A 19089-nucleotide genomic window follows, 5' to 3' on the forward strand; every position below is an offset into this window, starting at 1 on the left:
AGTAAATAATTTTTTTTCATCTTGTTTATAGACCTGAGTGATACTAGATTTATTTGCTTGGCTGTGCGCTGCAAGTATCATTGTATACAGATTTGTATTTTTATTTAAAATTCTTTCAGGAATTCCTTATGTTTGTAGCGCATACCAAGCTCCAGAATATGTTTTGGGTGATCCAGTTAAAACCCATCTGACATAGGATTTCAGCCATTTTTCTATGGTGAACTGACATTGATGCAAAGTTCCTACTACAGAGTTTGACCAATCAAAATAATTTCATAATATTTGCTTTTCAAAGGCTGTTACGTATGAGATATGCTACAAAATACTGACTCAAACCAGACAAAGAAATGTTAAAATGTCAGGTTTTCATGGATCGATTGATATAATACTGCTAACTAAGGCTTCTGATTTTTAGGTTCTCTCACGTTTTCATGATATATCATTGTTCCTTCAGGTCCTACACTCAGTCATATTGGGACATTGTAATTTAAAATGTTCCATCTGGTATTGATGTTCACATTTAAGGCTTAAAGGGAATCACACACAAGGAATAAAGCATTTTACTGGGAAAGAAGAGCCAGTCATTTAGAAAGACCAGGATACTGTGATCTCTCCCACAATGTCTTTCTGTTCTGGGAATGATGAAGGAAACTCTGTCTTCTAGTCTCATTGCTGAATGTGTGGATGCCTGATCACTCACCTCATGTTCTGTCCAAAACGCCCCTATGGTTCTGATGTACTTGGTACGTTGTCACTGAAGTAATTGCAAAATACCTTTTTCCTCCTTAAGAGGAACATATTCAAGTTTTAAGCAAGAAAAGAAGAGCAAAGCCACAACATTTAGATTGTATGGCACTCTGGCACATTTTCATCATTTGAATTCATGTTTATAGGGCAGCTGTAGTACAAACCCAAGGGATTTCTTTGTACTGATAAACTCAGGGAATAAAAAAAATCATTTAAAAAATATCACATGGTGTAGGTTTACTGTTGGCAACACAAAATTAATGGTGGTGGCCATTTAGTTCAAGGTCTTTTTGTATTTTGTCTTTTTACATTCCTGACTTCCAATAAAACTTCAGCTTGCTCTTGTAATTTTGTCTGGAGAATGCACCCTATACCATAGCTTATACTGCATGACATAATCTTACACAGTCAGCAGGAAATCATTTTACATGAGACTGTCTAATGTGCGTGGTTCTTTATATTGTGCATGTTTCTTGATGTATTTCAGCTGTGGCAGGCCCTATAACCAAATAGAAGCTGGTGATGGGACACTAGATAGAAATGATGGTACCACACACACCCTGAACAGAACAGGTAATTCTTTGTCCATCAAAAATTCCTCATAACTTAACATTCAATAATCATTCATTGAAAGAGCAGATATGCCTGTCTGTCAGAAAAGGAGAACATACATAGGTGAGACCATACAAATTGTCTTCGAGGCTCCTTTCCCTTTTGTATGTACAACATGTGCAAAATGCTAATGAAGAATAGAGTTAAAATATAAAGGAAATACAGGTTTCCTCATCTAACTAGTCAGCTCAAATAATGGTCCTCAAAATTTTTCTCACTCTTCAATACTGGATCCCATTTTTTACACTCTGCAGGGTATATGCTTAATGCCTTCGGACAGATTGTCTGACTTTGAACCCAGCCAAGCAGCACATATGTATAATGAGTCAGAGATCCTGTTGCTATTATTCAGAAGGTCACAGGATGACTTTCATGCAATCCTTGCTGTTCACACAACAAGCTTTGTGATTTGTGTCGTAGATGATCCTGCGCAAGCCACTTCTGACTATGAGACCAACAACAGTGATAGCAGCGATATCGTTCAAAATGATGATGAGACAGATTGCTCCAAGGAGCAGATGCGGAAGGGATCCATCTGTAGGACATACACGCCTGAGACCATCATTCTGCATCCCTTGATACCACCTGAGGTAGCTTATTTAATTTCCACTCACACAATAGACTGAATGTATACTGACACTGGGAAACAAACAAACAAAAAACCCCAACAAAACAGCCAGAAACCCCAAATCCCTACAAAAATAAACCAAAACGAACCTAGGGCTGTCTAAAGATTGTGGCTGTGGTTTTAAGCAACAATTGCAGCAGGCTCCTACCTTGCAGTAGGAGGATTGACTTTCAAGAATTGAAAGGAACCATTGAAATGTGTGAGAGCTGCTAAGCACTGGCCACTTGTGAAACACTAACCATCTATTCTGATGAATAAATGTAAGTTTATGGATCTGGCATTAGACATTTCTGAAATGTTTGGCTTCTGTGTTAGCGTTGCCTTTAAAGGGAATGGATTGGAAGGAAATTATCTTCTCAGGCTACCAGCATGATACATGTAGTTTTCCTGTTCAGCCACTTCAATCTTAATCGCCTTGCAATCTTGGCTAAAATATACAGTGGTCCTTATTTTAAAATATGTTAACACTTGTCTGAGGGGGCTGTGTGATGTTATTGTTGGTGTATGTCTTGAACGTAAGAACATTGCAGTATGGTAAACAAGTGCTGTCTTCTCACAACTACTGTATTCAGCTGTAAGCTTGAGTGAGATGTAGAGGGAAAGCTTTTTTTAGTCGAATTTTCTACAGCCTGTTGTACAACTGAATTAATATATTTAAAATGGCATGAGCTCTTGAAAAATGTATTGTAATCTGTGGGGTTGGATATGCAGAGAGAAGACATTTTTCTTGAGATATTTTGGCATTTACTCATCTACAGTTTCTTAGTAATAATGAAATTCAAGGAAGTATACAGGGAGAAATGTGAAAGGAGGGGAACAACCCATCTTTTGTTTGCAGACCTTGAAAAACAGGTAGGTTTCATTTTGAGAAGTACAAGTCTTCGCTTGGACCAAGCCCCATTAGCCATGTTAGATTATAATGAATGGCTCCTGATGCGGAAATAGAAACCAAGCACTTTTCCCTCTGTACTGTAGCAAATTTTGCAATGAAGACAGAATCCCTTGGAAATGAATGAATGAATCCCATGAATGAACAAATGAATTTGTCTCATGGATAAGCTAAGAGACTGATGTTTCATATACAGAATTTCCTTTTCATTGAAGTGAAACAAATTATAAATGAGAGTGACTAGCTGCAGGGCTGGTAGAAATGGGGACATCTCCACTGAGCTGAGTAAAGTACCATCGACTTACAGATGATGTTAATGTGACCTTTGTTTTTAAGAGCATAAATTTTTCCATGAGATGCTTCACAGAACTGAAATTCCTCTTTATTCTGATTTCTGGCATAGGACAAGCCTGTACTTGCTCCTGAGCCTCTGGTTATGGACAACTTGGATCCCCTGATGGAGCAGCTAAATAGCTGGAACTTCCCAATCTTTGATTTGGTGGAAAAAATCGGAAAGAAATGTGGTCGGATTCTCAGTCAGGTGAGAAGGTTATCTTGTCTGCACTGACCGGCTAGATTGCTGACAGATTCAGACAAGTTGGTGTTAAGACCCATGGTCCTTGCAGGCTGGTCATCCAATGAACTGGGATCCCTGCCACCTAATTTAAGGTTGACAATATGAACTCTGTCTCATTACATTCCTTACTTTTAAGTGTCTGTATTTTTAAATTTAAAAATGTGAAAGAAAAAACCACATACCTATTTTGCCTGCTTCTCTCTGCCAATGAGTTTACATAAAATTTTCTGAATATTCTCTTCTATCTGAAGGAGATGCTGCCACCCCTTACTGAGGTTTTTTTGAAAGGGTTTCTCATGGGGTTCAATATGTGAGGGATAAACAGTAAATATATTCAGTTGATGCAGGAAATACAGAACTTTGCTCTTTTTTTTTTTTCTTTTTTTTTCTTTTTTTTATACTGGAGGTTTCAGTCAGCCTGGTCAAGTAAGCAAGATTACAGGAAGTGGATGAAAAAAATAGTCCTTGCTGTATTCCCTCACCTTTAAAAAGTCAGCACTTTGGTAGTGAATTCATATCATTTTTACATAGGCAAGACTAATATACTATGAATCAGGATGTGAAAGCTTACTAGTCTTTCTTTCAGCTGTTTTTCATTCTCTTGTAAGTTAAATGCAGGTACTGACACAGCCCGTCTCTACCCAGCACAATTAATCTCACTTCCATAATCACTTTCTTGGCTGAACTTTCTACTCTGTTATGCCCCTTTGCCTGGCACACTGATAAATTAGCCATTTTTTTCCCACGGAAGTATTGAGGTTTATCAAACAGGAAAGGCAAGTAATTATTATTATTTAGGGATGGAACAGAAGAAAAACCCAAGAGAATCTGATTGATCTGGTATCGCCTTACAAGGCATTATGTAGTCATGAGTGTTGGAAAGAAGAGATTATGTTAATTGGTATGATGTGGAACAATTGACACCACCCACACACAGAGGTTAGTGTGTCAGGCAGATCTTAGTACAACAAGCTCCAGAGAATGCTGCATCAAATCTTGGTCCCTTGGTGGTTAATTGTTATTGAGCTAAATTCAATTACCAGTGGTCAACCAGGAAAACCACGGCATGAATTCAAATTTATTATGTGGTCTGCCTTTTATTGTTCTGTATCTTGGCAAGTAACGTCTATGTTTAACCAGCCTGCAAGCTTTCTAGGTTAATTTTAGAGAAATAAGCAAGCTACGACTGGATGTGGATATTGATATAAATTCAGTGATGATCATTGAGACATTTTTGCACTGGACAGTGAGTATGTGATTAAAATGCTCTTCTTGATCATATTGGTCATGTTATTTTCTAATAGTATAGATTAATAAATGAAACATAAGGGAAAACAGAAGTTTGTTTTAATGGCTAACCAACAGTTTGGATGAGCCAAAATTAGTTCTGATTTTGCATGGGTACCTCTGTAGGTTTTAATTACTTTACCAAGTTGCATGGAGTACCTGTCAGGATAATTCCCCTGTGCCTTCCTCAATTTGTACTAAAGCTGCACACCCTGTTTCCCAACATCTCCTTTGTGCACAGGTTCTGAGCATATTATCCATTTTGCAGGGCCACAAAATGAGGCCTGTGAAATAAAATAGAGAAGCTTTAATAAATAATATTTGTGATCAAAATTCAACATTTTCTGTCACAGCTGTTCGTCATAACTACCGCTCCCTAAAAGCAGCATGTAGTAAGTTCAACCTTGTTCTTAAAATAAAGACGGATCCTTTAGTTATTTCCCCCACCTATTCAGATGGTCCTAACAAAATTATTTTCAGAAATAAAAGAACTAAGATATAGAAATCTTTTTCTCTAGCCAAAAACACTGTCTTTTTCTTTATCTTAAATCTTAAATCCTGGGATAATATATAGAAAAGAAAACAAAAGCTCTAATGATTTATTCTCTGTATTTTGCCATTAAATGGATTCATCCATTAAAAATAAGTAAATTAAGAAGCTGAATTAACTATGTTTGCCTTGCTAGGTTAAATTTATGAGATGGAACAAAGCAGAGTTGACACGTGCCTCTAGGGAAGCATTCAGTTTAGAAAGCAAATGCTGGCTTAGCATCTTTAAAGCTGCTTGAGATGTCTGTTTCTTCTTTTTGGAATGTTAAATTGATTTAGACATATAAAAAGACCCCAAACCAGTCAGCAGCCTTAAAAGCATCTGTGCAAAGTACAGTGGCAAGCACTCTAAATGTGGCAGTAACAAATATGCATGATAGGGGTTAGAGGGGAATTTACATCCCAGTCTCATTTCAGAAAGGAACAGCAGAGCTCTCAACTGAGTTGAGTTGATGCTTCACAACAGGCCATGAGATAATATCTTCAGTCACACTTAACACTCTTCTTACAGCTCCTATAAAAGTAAAACTAAAACCTGTGGAATGGGAATTCATTTGCCTTGGAAAGCAAATAGAATGAAAATAAATACACTAAAGTTAAGGTCCCTCTCTAGCTGATTACTGGGCCCATGGAGATGAGAAATGCTGGTGGTGCTTCTACACTGTCAGTATGCCAGCAGCACCGAGGCAGGGTGCCATCATTGCAGTGCATGTGAGTTGGTCCCTGGGTGGTGCCAAGAAGAATGTTTTGTCATCTTACCATGACACATGGCTTCTGCAGAGAGAAACTGTAGTTGTTCTATGAATGTGCAACAGAAATCAATGCTTGGGGGATGGGATATTCCCGGGATTCACAACAGCCCCTGTGAGGGATTTTATTTGTCAGAGCCAGAGACCAGGAGTCAACAGTTTGAAAGAAACACATATTTGAAGAAAGCAAATACAAGAAACAAAAAAGGAGTGCAAGAGGGTTGCCTGCGAATAAGAAGTAAGGAACCATTAACCTGAACTTTGTGTGTGTGCCTGCAACACCCAGGAGAGGTGTGAATGGCAATCCCCATTTCCAAAACAGCTTCCATTAGGAATCATTGAGAAGTGCTTGTCCTTTTTCAGGCAGCACTGCCAGATGTATCTGAGTTATGATTCATTCAAGCATTAGCAATCGCAGCAGAGACAAGCAAAAAACGGAGGCTGGAAGGAAAAGGCAGCGTGGAGCACCCATTGCTAAGCGCCTGGCCATCGGAATTTCCCTGGGCTTGTCCCTGGCAGCAGGGACCACACTGTGGCTGTGAGGGTGCTGTGCTCAGTCCATGGGATTCTATCTCCCAGGGAGCTCATGAAGCAGCATGCGGTTTGGGAAGGAAGGATTTAAAATTCAGAAGGATTTAAAAATGGTTAATCCAAAGCAATGAATAAACAAAACTGCAGGTTTTCTTTATTTTTTTAAATTAAATAATTTAGTTGATTTTCTGGAAGACATTAATGCCCTTTTTTCTTCTTTCTAACCTGCCCTTACCCCTTCCTCCTCCCCCTTTGCTATGACAGAGAGAAAGAAAGGAAGAAAACTCTACATGTCCAAATTACTTGCTTGGCTGATTTTTCTTTCTAATGACCACAGAGAATAATGCCATTTTACTCCAAGTCATGGGGAAAAGCTATCATTCATGTCCATCACAGTCAGCTTTGCTTCTTTTCAACTACTGTGGAATTTCCTGCCCCCAAAACCCAAGGGGAGGAAAACCAGGCTTTTTTTAAGATACGTGCTTTATTTAAGATACCTATCCCATATTGGTAGTGTAGACCAGTAGGGTTTGGGACTGCAGAATAATGTTTCTTTATGTTTCCTTTTTATATACAGAGATATTTTTCTGGAAATATGAAGTTTACCGTTCAGTGATCTAAGACTAGAGTGCAAAATACCTCATCTCTCCATAGGTGACATTTTGGTTCCCAGCTGATTTACTTCAGCTGTGATTCCAGATAGATAAACAGAATTCTAGCAGTTTCTAATCCAAATTATGCATAAGGTCAGTCTTTTCACTCTCCCTCAGTACACGAGGATCCCATGGGGTTTTCAGAGAGTGAAGTTTTGCCTTCTACAGGCCCTACCTTTTACTCTAAGCTCATGTCTTCCACAGCACTGTAATTCAGTAGTTCCTTAGCTCGTTTGTTATAAAGAGCTTTTCACTTTATGGCCAACAGCCACAGCCACAAAGAGAAATCACCACCAGCAGTGATTTTTCTGACTGCATTGCTAGTGACATTTATGCAATTATGGTAGGAACAGAAGTAAGAGCTGGGGCCACCAGCAGACCCCCCAGCTGTCAGATATGTGTCACGAGAGGGGCATCCCAGGTGGTGTCAGACACAGCACTCAACCTGTGTCTGCATCGTCACTGTCTGTTGCAATGTTTTGCCAAAGTTAATTCACATGCAGATTTTTCTTCTTGGGCAATGACTAAGAGGGGAAGCAGCAAGGGAAGATCATTAATGCTGCAAATTCATGCCTTTTTTATTATTCTTACTGTAAAAATCCACAGTGGCAGGACATTTATGTTCATTAAACTTTAGGTGCATCTCACAGGTCCCAATTTGTATATCCAACATACAGAAAGAAATGGGTGTGTATAGGTGTTTGATTTACATTCAGGTGTAAAAAACATGAAACATAATTTGCAAAAATTTCTTATCAGTATAGCACTCATCATTCCAAACGTGCTTCAGATTGTTTAACTCTACACAGATCATTACCAGACAAATGGCATCAAAAGGACAGAATTTAGCTAACAGCAGTAAATAAATAAAGAAGCTGAAAGGCTTTATGGTCCAATTTGTGGAAGTAAAAAGGTCAAGCAGTAATTTTACTATGTCCCATTGTTCTGTATGTCAAGTTCAAACTTGTCTTTAGAAGTGTCCATTTTGCCGTAGCCACTGTCTACATTTCTGAGACATTGTTTGTCTCTTATGAATACCCCCTTACTCATCCATCACCTTCTCCCTTCCAATATGTTCTCTCCTGGATGTCTATAGTCATCTTTTCATGCAGGAACAGGTGGAGCAGCTCTGCTTCTTAAGCCACTTGCTGCCTCTGAAATCCTCTTCAAGAAATCACTTTTGCCATTTCAATTCCACAGTGTGGGAGAATGAAAGGAGATAATGCATAGGATCTGAATGGTTCTCTCCTTTTGTCATTCCTTGTGCCCCCATTTTCTGGGAATTTATTTGACTCATGGATGCTCCTTGGAGGAGTTTGTGAGGAAATTTTTCCCAAGACACTAAAGATCTCTGGATATCTGCCTTTATGTGTGTATGTTTCTGAGGTGCTTGCAAAATTTGGGGGATCCATATGCCTGAAAGGAAGAGAAGAACATCGGAAGGGTGTAATGAAGGAATGAGGACTGTTTGGTACTAATAGCTTGTCTGTTTAGCTACGTAGACACATCCCTATGGAAATGCAAATAGCTGCAGCTATAGCTGGATCAGATGAACTTGAGAAAATAGTACCAGGAAAGCAGGTTTTCATGGAGTAATTTGACAGAATGATTTTGTATCTAATTTGTAAATTTTTTCTCATCTATTTAGCAGCATGGTTGTTTTGTTTTTTCAGGTATCATACAGGCTTTTTGAAGACATGGGGCTGTTTGAAACCTTTAAAATACCAGTAAGGGAATTTATGAACTACTTTCATGCCTTGGAATGTGGATACCGAGAGATACCTTGTAAGTAAAAATTCCCAGCAGGTAATGATGCTCCATTAAAGTTTTGCATATTTCCCACACACTTTGTTATTGAAGCCCTGCTTGTCTCCTTATAACAGCTACTTTTTTCTCTTGCTACATCACAATCAAATGGATGGCGCTCTAGCCAGAGGCTGGTGACGACCCACAGCCTCTAGTCTTTTTTTCATTCCATGTAATGTTTCATTGTTTTTCATAAAAATTCATGGCAAATTCTGTGGAAGCCTGAAACCATATAAAGCTACTATAGGTACAAGGGACTGTTTCCTGATGATGAGCATACCCCAGTGCCCCAGTTGGAGTTTGCTGAAATATTTCTCTCCCATAAGCAATTTGGATTTTTACACAGTAGCAGTACTATGCTACCAAAGGTGATGAGCTTTGTGAAGCAGAAAAAATATGCCAAGTAAATGAGTGCATCTTGTTCTTCTGAAACTACAGCTCAGCTGATATTTTCCAGTGTGAATCATTTATTCACTGAAAAACCTGCTTTCAGTCATCCCCAAAGTATTTACTAATTCAAATCAAATTTACCAAACCACTTCAAAAGACTGCAGAAGACTTTTTTTTTTTTTTTTTTTTACAGGAGGAGAGGGAGTTATTACCCCCTTTAGCTGGCAGATAACCCCAGTGTTGAGCAATATAGGACACCCTGATTTCTCCTGCCTCTCAGAAAAATGTATGAAACATTGGTTTAAGAAGTCATACATTTCTTTCTCAAATTGTTAAATACCCGTTGGAACAGCTACAGTGGGAAGGATTGAAGGAAAGCTACCTCAAAATGCCTCACAGCCAGGTGGTTTAGAGACTCTTCTGGGAAAGTGAGAGACCAAATTTCAAATCTTTCCTTGTGTTTGAACCTGATCAGGGATTTGAAGCAGATTATAGCCTGAGCAGGTTATAAGTAGGTGTCTCACAATCTGCCCTACTGAAGGCATTCCTCTTCGTTTAAAACATTTAACTATTCATAGTGTCTCAGGGGGTTTTGTGAATCTAGCCCTTCATTTCCTTGGTTTTTCTTAAGTGTGTTTCATTTCAGTAAAGCAGTATATTTTGTCTAATATTTGTCTAATACAAAATTAATTTACCTTCAGATTTTTCGTTTCTGTGAAGGGATAAAAACCAAAACAACTTATTTGGACTTAACCACTTCTTTCTTCTGGTTGCTGAACTGAACTCACACAAAACTGCTGGTGAATATCCCAGTTGGTTTACATCAGTAGAAGTTTCACAACAGGCTAATCCAGCCTTTACTCCTGAGAAGAGCATTAAACCCCTAGGCAGGGCCATCCTCTAGTTTTTTCATTAGGAGATTAGTGAGAAGTTCTTAGTACTTTGAGGAAGGCAGGAAAGAGGAGACTCCATCCTTATTTTACTTTCTTCTATCCAGAAATAACCATTCCTACACTGCTGACTATTTTACTGTTAAAAATTTTAGCTAGTGATCACTGACAAGTATTTAAAGGGAAGGTCACAGGGAAGACAAAGGAGAGCAAGAGAGAAAAGCAAGGGGTAAATAAAAAGGCCAAGTGGCATAACATCATGCTCACATTTAGTGAGTAAGAAGAGCAATTGCAAATTCTGAATAAGCCTTCCTGTGTGACACCATCTGCCCTTGGCAGGCAGGATACTGCTGATTTTAGGCATAGACAGAGTAGGCAGTTGCCTCGAGCACTGGAGTGCAGGGGCAGCACGATTGTGAGCCCTCCTGTGCCAGAGCCAGGGAAATGGAGGCTGGCAGCTGCTGCCCCACTGCCGCTGATGGAAGGGGTTAGAACTGTGGGCTCAGCAGTGCTGTTGTGGAGGGGGCAGGTGGCTGTTCCCAGCAGGGGCAGGCGTTGCCTATCCCCTAGCAGTGGTAAGAGGGCAAATATCGATGTCCAGGGTGCTTTCTGCACCCCAGATCCTCTCTTTCCTTCCTCTTCTCCCACAGAAGGAGCGGCCTTAGGGTGGAGTTGGATTTCAGCATTGAGAAACCCTCCATCAGCTGCATGCTGCCTATCTTTAGGGTGCAGCAGGTATAAAACCAGGTTGCTTACACATCTTGCTGCCAGTCCTCTCTCTTCCCCCAGAGTACAGAGGTAGAGAGGTTTTTTTCACTGCTAATGAATGCAGTCAACTTTATCTATTACTTCTTAGAGGGGGTTTCTGGACTTGTGTGTGTGTTGGTGCTTTTTCCCAGTGAAGGATACATATAATCTCCAATGTTATCCTGATTCTTGACCATTATCTTCATAATATAATCTAGTTCTTCACCTGTTCCCATCAAGCTTGTTCCAGTAATTGGTTTGCCAATGAGAGACACATGACTGATTGGCAATCACCAAGGAGTCTCCAACTAAGACGACTGATTACCTAGAGATGTAGTCAGTTACTGTGAGTTTTAGAGATGAGAGTGACCCAGCAGTGAAGTCCCACATTTTTGTGCTTTGTCTTCTGGAATGCATCTTTCTAGAACAGCAGCAGCAGTAATGTAGCCACAGGTGATCATTCTGATTAGCAGATTTCTTTGTGTTTAGCTAGTCACTGTAGAAGATACATGTGCTTTGCCCAAAATTAGCCTGAATCACAAGCTGAAATGCTTGTCTTTTAGCAGTTTAACCCCAGATGTAAGCTTTGGTCTTTGTGCAGCAAAGCATTTACTCCTCTTTCAGCATCATGGTAGCTTTTTGCTAGTGTATGTTTAGGTAATGCTTTGTGCTGAACTAGCCTGTGATTCTTTTTCAGTCGATTGTGTTGATTGTGGGATAGTTTATCTGGTCTTGAAGGCTTTGGTGGTGTGAGTCTTGGGGTGACTTTCATCACTCAATTCTGCAAACAGAGCTTGTAGTAAAACAGATTACAGAATCCAGGCTCTGAACTCTTATCTCTGGCCAGAAAACTTCAGAAAGAACCTGGTTTAACTATGCAGTGTACATGTATCCTGAGTTTTATGATTTTTGCAGTGTAGCTGCTGGCACAAGACTTAAATTTGCTCAAGTAGAGTCAGGTAAGTGTTACCTGCCTTATATGTAGAAGGTAGGTGAATTTGGCTACTGAAGTGGATGAAATTTTCTTGCTTATTTCATGTGAATCAGAGGTTAACAGTGCATATTTACATGATGGCATTTGACTAGCTAAAGGCAACTACTGGATTAAAAGATTGGAACTGGTAGCATAGGTCAGGCTCCTTGTGTAACACTTTCTTTGCAAAGTTTCCTACGTTGCACATTTCCTACATTGTCTGCAGTTTTCTCTTTCTTGACTAGTGTGAAACATACCATTGAATATGCTTCAACTTTAGTAAAAGAAAAACTGAGCATTTATAGAATACAGCTGTTTTTCACGCTTGTGACAGTGTTTGATATGTCTCTGCTCAATTGATGGCTATGTGGTACCCACTAGATGGTGCTGATTTCCCTCTGCCAGAAATATCCTTCATGTTTAATAGCTGGGTCCTTTGCTTTGTATCACAGATCACAACCGAATCCATGCAACTGATGTCCTACATGCTGTTTGGTACCTTACTACTCAGCCCATCCCAGGACTCCCAACTGTGATTAATGATCATGGGTCAGCAAGCGATTCAGGTATATTTAAATGTACAAGTATGTGTGTTGTATTTTTGAAGGTTTTTTTCAAGAAATTTCCTGTAAGAAAGCAAACAGTTGAGGATTGCATGTGATACTCGTTATTATATAGACCTTTAAGTTCAGTAGCATGTGGGATGTTGAAGATGTTAATGTGTGTTTCTGTAACTTTGAAGAGAATGGAGTTGGTCCCCCAAAACCTAATACTTTACATTTAAGGGTGTATGAATGCAAGCCTCTGTAGTCATCCATGACAAGAGATGTTTGTTACCATTTGATCTTTACACTAGTTTTTTTTCCTAGGAAAACTGCAGTAGTAGTGCTTTTCAACGCTGCTCCAGAAGCCATGTAGACTTTTAAATCCTCAAACCTTGCATTGTTTTACTATTACAAAACTGCTGGAGCATGCAGGTAGTGCCATGCACTTGACACTGCTTGGCTGTCATGAAGTGTTCCTTTGCCTTTCCTCACTGTCTCCAAAAAGACTTGTTACCATTTTGCAACTAGGTCGCAAGATCACTTGTCTGCTGTTTTATGATTGCTCCTTATAGGAAGCTGTTCTTCTTGCATCTTTATATTAACTTATCCAGGTTTGGCTGTAGTAACTAGAGGACTTGTCTGTATTTTGTGGGAGTTCTGAGGTAGTTACTGGAAAAGCAGGAGTTTGTTGTGCAGAAAACACTTCCATTTCTGCTTTTTTTTTTTTTTGGTGGTGTTTGTGTGGCACATACATATCATTTGTGAAACTCTTTAGGATGTTTTAGTTGGGTGGGAAACATTTTTATTCCTATAAAATCTTATTAGCAAGTGTTGTTGGAAGCTTTGTAGGTGAGGTGAAATGGGTGGAATGAAAGGGATTGAATTTTGGTGCTTTTTGGTATTTGTTATTTGAAAGACATTTGTTCAGCTGCAAGATCCATTCAAGCAGATTAAATTAGCAAAGCATCTCACTCAGTATCTGCCTCCGACAGGCATGTCCAAGCTGCTTCAAAAAGGCTCTTTAGAAGATTATCAGGAAAGATCCAAATTCTAAATCTTTGGATTGGAAAACATGCACCATAATTGAATTAATAAATGATACCTCATTACTTTAAGGACTGTTACTGTCTCATAGACTAATCTCTATGGTGAAGCAGTTAAAGGAAAGAATGGAAAGATCAAATTACCCACAAAGCTCTAGCATGGCCATGAATTTATGGTGTATTGCTAGTAACTTACATAATTTGAGAACAGGCTCTGCTGGATGGCTGGAAGATCCGCAGCTGGGATCAGAATTTGTTCCTTTCCAGTTGTGTGCTTAATGCACTGGATCATGTGCACAGTATCAAAAAGCATTGAGGTCAGAATGTGTTTACTCTTCCACTATATATTGTAAATTTGCTCCTTCTCTTCCTGCTTTGTTGCTTCGATCTATTTCAGTAAGTCACTGAAAAAGTACCAATGTCTTGGGATGGTTTTTTTACATTTATTTATTTATGTTCAGATTCTGACAGTGGAATCACTCATGGCCATATGGGTTATGTGTTTTCGAAGACATACACACCTACAGATGACAGCTACGGATGCCTAGCTGGCAACATCCCTGCCCTTGAATTGATGGCTCTTTATGTAGCTGCAGCCATGCATGATTATGATCATCCAGGAAGGACCAATGCCTTTTTGGTAGCAACAAGTGCTCCTCAGGTAAATAAATCTCAAGCAGCGTTGCTGTTAAGTTTGGAAGGTAACAGCTCCTTGCCAGTGGTGCCTGTGGCTTCCATTAAGTACAAGTTGACCAAATGTTTTGAAACAGCTTATCAAAGTGACAGAAATAATCACTTCACTTGGGGATTACTAGTAAGACTCTTCTTACACACCCTCACTACCCTCAGTTAGTAAAACTGTTAAGATACTGATAAAATGTCTCAGTGAAGGAGACACTAATATTCTGCTGACTGATAGAGAATCTGTAACTGTGAAATAAGAATTATTCTACCCAATAAGGCACAGAAAGATTAAAATAAAATAAAAACTCCCACCTGTATAGTTGACAGACTGCCATGCAAATTAGTTTGTGCATGATTGTAACATACCTTCTATTGTTCGTATAGAATATGAGCAGCAGCAGTCTTTTATGAATGTATTTTTACACTATGCATCTGTTGGGGAGGAGTATGTGTGTGTGAAAAATAATTTGAGTTTTATAAATGAAGAATTGAGACGTACCTGAGGTTACGTAGAAGTTGCTGCCAATGCTGGGAGTTGAATTCAGTAGTTCTGAGTCACTGTTTATCGGCTTAATTATAAGATCATCTTTCCTTACTTTACATAGCTGACCTGCCTGGCTTCAGCATACTGTGCTGAAAAATATTTCATGGGCAAGAAAAGGAAAAAATAAAGCTTAATGGCAAGTCATGTAGGGATGCAAAAATTCTAGATTTACTCCCCAGCTTGGGTCTAGACTTCCTCTCTCACCAAGAGCAAGCCACGTGAACTTGTTCTGTATCAGTTTCTGTCTATAAACTGATAGTAATACTTCTCATTACTGCAACATCTTTCTGTGATTAAGAACTTTGATACTCTGGCCAGGTAAATAGATTGATGGAAGGTGTTTGCTATCCTTAAGTCTACTTTTAAGAAATGAGTGCTATAGCTTTGTGGTTATACAAATCTACAAGGGAAGTTAGATGATTGGCCTTAATGTAAATAAGTTTGAAAATAAGTTAATGGGAATAATTCAGACTCTTCTTGTTATTTTGGGGGGTGGTGGTTTTGGTTTGTTTGGTTGGTTTTGTTTTTCTTTTAAACCTGATGTCACCTGAAATTTGCAAAACTTCTTTTTAGCATCTAGTTTATTTCTTCTGTTTCACAGCAAGTAGTATCAACTTCCAGTAATGATGAAGTGCCGCTGTATTGAAACTCTGCCCTCAGGAGCTGGGCTTGGGTAGCAGAATATATCTATCTCAAACGCTTACTGTGCAGTTATGCAAGATGAGCTGTAAAGCTGAGTTACTTCAGCAACTTCTTCCCTGGGGTAGAGAGTTCTATACTTTAGGATAGGATTGATATTTTTATCTCTAGATGACAGGAAAATATAATTGAAGTGAAAAGCCACTGAAATGTATGTGTGTATATTTGTGTAAAAAGTTACAAAACTTGTATCTATTTTACATAGAGGCCTATTTCCAAAAGCTTTTTTTTTTTTTTTTTATTTTTAATAAACCAAATTGTCAAAAGACTGAATGCTGCTGAATTGTAGAGATTTCCTAAATGGTTGTTGTCCCCTAAAGTCCATTTTCTAGATCTTTTTTTAGTTTCTGAATGGGGTTGCCATCACTGTGAGAGTTATGCATCTTATTTTGGTAAAGATTTAATCAATTTTGGATTTTAACATTGAGAAATCTGTGAGGCTGAATATGTCTTGTCAGGTTGCAAACTGGAGTTTCATTTATTTCTGTGTTTGGAATCAGTCTGATATGGACAGAACTGCCAGGTGCAAACACCAAAACCAATAATCCCTGTCAAGTGAAGTTAGTTCTGAGAAACAGGGAAACACACACTTACATTAACTATTTTGTGGCCTGAAACAGAATAATCTATTGTCATATGATGCAGTTCAGTCAGGAATCAAAGATCCTTGAGTGTGAAAGACCCAGATTTTTCAAAATAATCTTCCAATAAATCTTCAACATCACAAAATTCAGGTGCCTGCTGTTAGTCCTGCCAAAATCACATTTTCAAACCTTGAGAAGTTCTTAAAAAAAAAAACAAACCAAACAATCAAACAAAAAAACCCCAAACAAATTAACCAAACCTGAACATCCCTCATGCATCACCTCCACATCATTCTCATTTCTGCACTGCAGTGTTTCTTTTGGTAAGAGGTTTCTCAGCTTTCAGCTGCCTGCATTGCTTTCACAGGCAGTGCTGTACAACGACCGGTCTGTCCTGGAGAACCACCACGCTGCTGCTGCCTGGAACCTTTTCATGTCGAGGCCAGAGTACAACTTCCTGGTCAACCTTGACCACGTAGAGTTCAAGCATTTCCGCTTCCTTGTCATTGAGGCAATTTTGGCTACTGACCTAAAGAAACACTTTGATTTTGTTGCCAAATTCAATGCCAAGGTAAGGAGATTGTTTTGGCTTTCTGGGAGATGGTCAGAAAAGATTGTGGGGCTTGGTAGCATCACAGCAAAAAGGCCAGAAACTCTCCTGTGTTGCTTTTTCTTCTGGATGTCCTTTTGGCTAGTGTAAAACATTCTGTTGAATAGTAATCTGTCACTTCTGTTATTCTTTATTTATTTATATTTAGTGGCCCAGCTTCTTTTCTTATATATGTTTAGTTTTCTTCAGAAAGTGTTTTAAGGCTAAGGATATTATGGACCATTTGACTGTAAATCCCACTTACATCCTACTTTTGAACATTGTTTTCTTGTTCACTGGACTTTAGACCTATTGGCAAAGCACTCGGGGAGCGGGTTGGGGTGGGGGGAATCAAAGGTGTTACCAAGTTTCCTTAATGGCTAAATACCTAATGTTATTTTTTTTATTGGTTTAATTGTACTGTTAAGTTATCAAAGCACAGAAATCATAACAATTTTGAAATTCTAATTTCAAATGGAATGAAAGTATGATCTTTCTTTCCTACTTTGATTCAAATGGGTAAACCCCAGAGAAGGGTCACTAAAGATCTTTCCTGTACGCTCCATTCAGTGAGTATAAAATCACAACCCTGAGATTCTTTAAAATTCTTTATATTCTTTAAATTAACAAAATTAACATTCTTTAAAATTATTGCACAGTTTCAACCAAACTTTTTGGAAACCACCACCTATCAAGTTACTTAATAAACTCCATCATCCGTCAAATCTGTTGGCATGTTACCTAGAGGGTACCTGCCTTTGGAGCTGGTACTGCCACATTGTTCCTTGTGAGAAACACACCAAGCACAGTGTGTCTCATCCAGAACTAGGGCCTCCTAGCCATTTTGATGACAAAGATAAAATGTTTTCTTGTGGTATTGCTTAGGATGAACCTGTATCCTGAAATTTTAAAGACTTCAGATGTGTAACTGGTTTTGTTTTCTATTTCCCTGTAACATCTTGCTCTGTTAGAATTTAAGAAGCTGTAAAGACATTAAATTATGGTCCAGGGTAGACGGAGAACTGATCTGTAGATCTGTACAAGTCTGAACTCCATCTGCACCCCTGCTGATCATGTCCCATAACCTCTAGTAATATCAGGGGGTGTTCTTTAGGTCTTAATTTTAAACTCTGCGATCATTTTCACCATCCTAATTTCTTCATAAAATATGTTTCTTATCTGTCAGAGCTACAATGACAATAAAGCACTGGGAATTTAAGCTGTCTGAATGCATCCTTTGAATTTGACAGTTGGAACCAAAACCTTCACTTCTGTGAAGTAAGGAATGATAAAAGACAGGCTAAACCAGTGATTACTGTGGCTTTGTCACAGAAATTAACTGTCTTAACCATGAAAGAGGACAAGCTTGACCAAAAATACTAGGTGTAAATTGTGGATATTGAAAACTAAAATTAATCTTAAATCTATCAGGCTGGGCAATGGTAGGTGTAACCACTATTGTAACCAAGCAAGGTGATACCTGAGAGGCTGCAAATTAATAGAACAGTCTGATGTATCACGTGCTGCCAGTTCACTATAGATTTGTAAAGACATCTGTTAACTTCTTTCTCGCTTCTTATTGCTTGAATAGCCAAATGGTCATGCATGGAATAAAAAGCGTAGGAGAAGTTGAACATAACTAGCTGGTACTTGTGGCCAAACCTGGTTTTCACTGCCTTGAAAAGGAAACATTTATGTTTGGTTGGCAAAAACTCTTATGTATCAGAGTGGTCTCAGAGAGAGGACCTGACGTTTGTGTATGGGCGGAGGTGCTGTAACTGATAAAATTAGCTCTAAATGATCATGTCATTGATTGAGTTACTGAACTGTAGTTTAGTGTATTGAGGCTACAGTCAGAGAGACCATTCTGTACAGAAGTCAGTGTAAACCTATGTAATGCAAGCATCCTTCCACCAGAAGGCTTGCACTCTGGAAAGTACCAACAAGGAATAATGAAGGAAGCTCAGTGTTTGACACTTTGATGGTATCAATGCTTTGGAGCACTTACTGTTCTCTGACATTAGTTATGTTGGATCATGTAGACCAAAAGCAAAGCCCTCACCATGTGGGCCCACTGCTGTATGGGGCAGGGGACCTGCTGACAGAGGACATGCATGGCACAACACTTTCTATCTATTTTCAGCTGTTTCAAGCTCGAAAGTTAAAGCTGTGTTTTAAGGAGGGATTTGTATTTCAAAAATTAAGTGGAGAGTAGAAGACAGCCCCTCCCACACTTAGATATTCTAGGAGAAAAGGCTGAGATTGTAAAATGTGGCTAACGGCAGTAAAGGATGATATCGCTGACCATTTGGAGGTGTAAAAGGCCAAAGTCCTCAATGCTTTCTCAGCCTCAGTCTTTGTGGCTAAGACCTG

At 38.9% G+C, this 19089-nt stretch overlaps 1 protein-coding gene across 1 annotated transcript in view; it reads left to right on the forward strand.

Moving 5' to 3' along the window:
* Positions 1-19089, forward strand: part of PDE3A (phosphodiesterase 3A) — a 264129-nt gene that overhangs the window by 225925 nt on the left and 19115 nt on the right. The window contains exons 7-13 of the mRNA XM_056340624.1: positions 1235-1320; positions 1780-1949; positions 3280-3417; positions 8896-9007; positions 12481-12594; positions 14078-14277; positions 16495-16698. Of these exons, the coding sequence (XP_056196599.1) occupies positions 1235-1320; positions 1780-1949; positions 3280-3417; positions 8896-9007; positions 12481-12594; positions 14078-14277; positions 16495-16698 (1024 nt within the window). The remainder of the gene's footprint in view (positions 1-1234; positions 1321-1779; positions 1950-3279; positions 3418-8895; positions 9008-12480; positions 12595-14077; positions 14278-16494; positions 16699-19089) is intronic.

Source organism: Falco biarmicus, chromosome 5 (genome assembly GCF_023638135.1).
Source record: "Falco biarmicus isolate bFalBia1 chromosome 5, bFalBia1.pri, whole genome shotgun sequence".
Lineage (NCBI taxonomy): Eukaryota > Metazoa > Chordata > Aves > Falconiformes > Falconidae > Falco > Falco biarmicus.